The sequence below is a fragment of the Phaethon lepturus genome, unplaced genomic scaffold (assembly GCF_000687285.1).
Source record: "Phaethon lepturus isolate BGI_N335 unplaced genomic scaffold, ASM68728v1 scaffold10856, whole genome shotgun sequence".
Classification (NCBI taxonomy): Eukaryota; Metazoa; Chordata; class Aves; order Phaethontiformes; family Phaethontidae; genus Phaethon; species Phaethon lepturus.
Window position 1 is genome coordinate 35,885 of NW_010545576.1, and position 424 is coordinate 36,308.

General features: G+C 38.2%; 1 protein-coding gene across 1 annotated transcript in view; it reads right to left on the bottom strand.

Annotated features, from left to right (window-relative positions):
- LOC104622267 (phosphatidylinositol 3,4,5-trisphosphate 3-phosphatase TPTE2-like) overlaps window positions 1-194 on the bottom strand; it is a gene marked incomplete at its 5' end in the record, with an annotated part of 16,625 nt that extends 16,431 nt beyond the window's left edge. Inside the window, one exon of the mRNA XM_010289003.1 lies at window positions 147-194. Within this exon, the coding sequence (XP_010287305.1) occupies window positions 147-194 (48 nt within the window). The remainder of the gene's footprint in view (window positions 1-146) is intronic.
- Between the last annotated feature and the right edge of the window lie 230 nt (window positions 195-424).

Genomic DNA, 424 nt, shown 5'->3' on the forward strand with positions numbered 1-424 from the left:
GTCTCTCTTTCCAGGGGTGATAGGGGACTCAGTACTTTCTAGACAGAGCAGGCTGGAATCACTGTTGTTCAAGGAACTCTCCAAGTTCTTACACCAGAAAGAACTGTTTCTACCTTGTCCATATAATTACAAGCGTGAGCTTTTACCTGAATCCAAATGACATCACAAATGGGGAAATTTTTCTCCTAATTGCACTGCAAGAGAAGAGAATTGGCATCAAGACAAGTGACATTTTGCTACTGATATTAGCCACAAGAGCACTGTTACGTTCTTTTGTTCACATTCTTCTAGTTTTAGTTCTGTATAGTAGAGATTATTCAGTTGCATTCATGAATTATATAGGTTAAAGCAGTACTTGAAAGCAATGCTTTGACCACTTGTTAGAAAAAGTATTCATCATTACAGACCCTAGAAGCATAGCAGT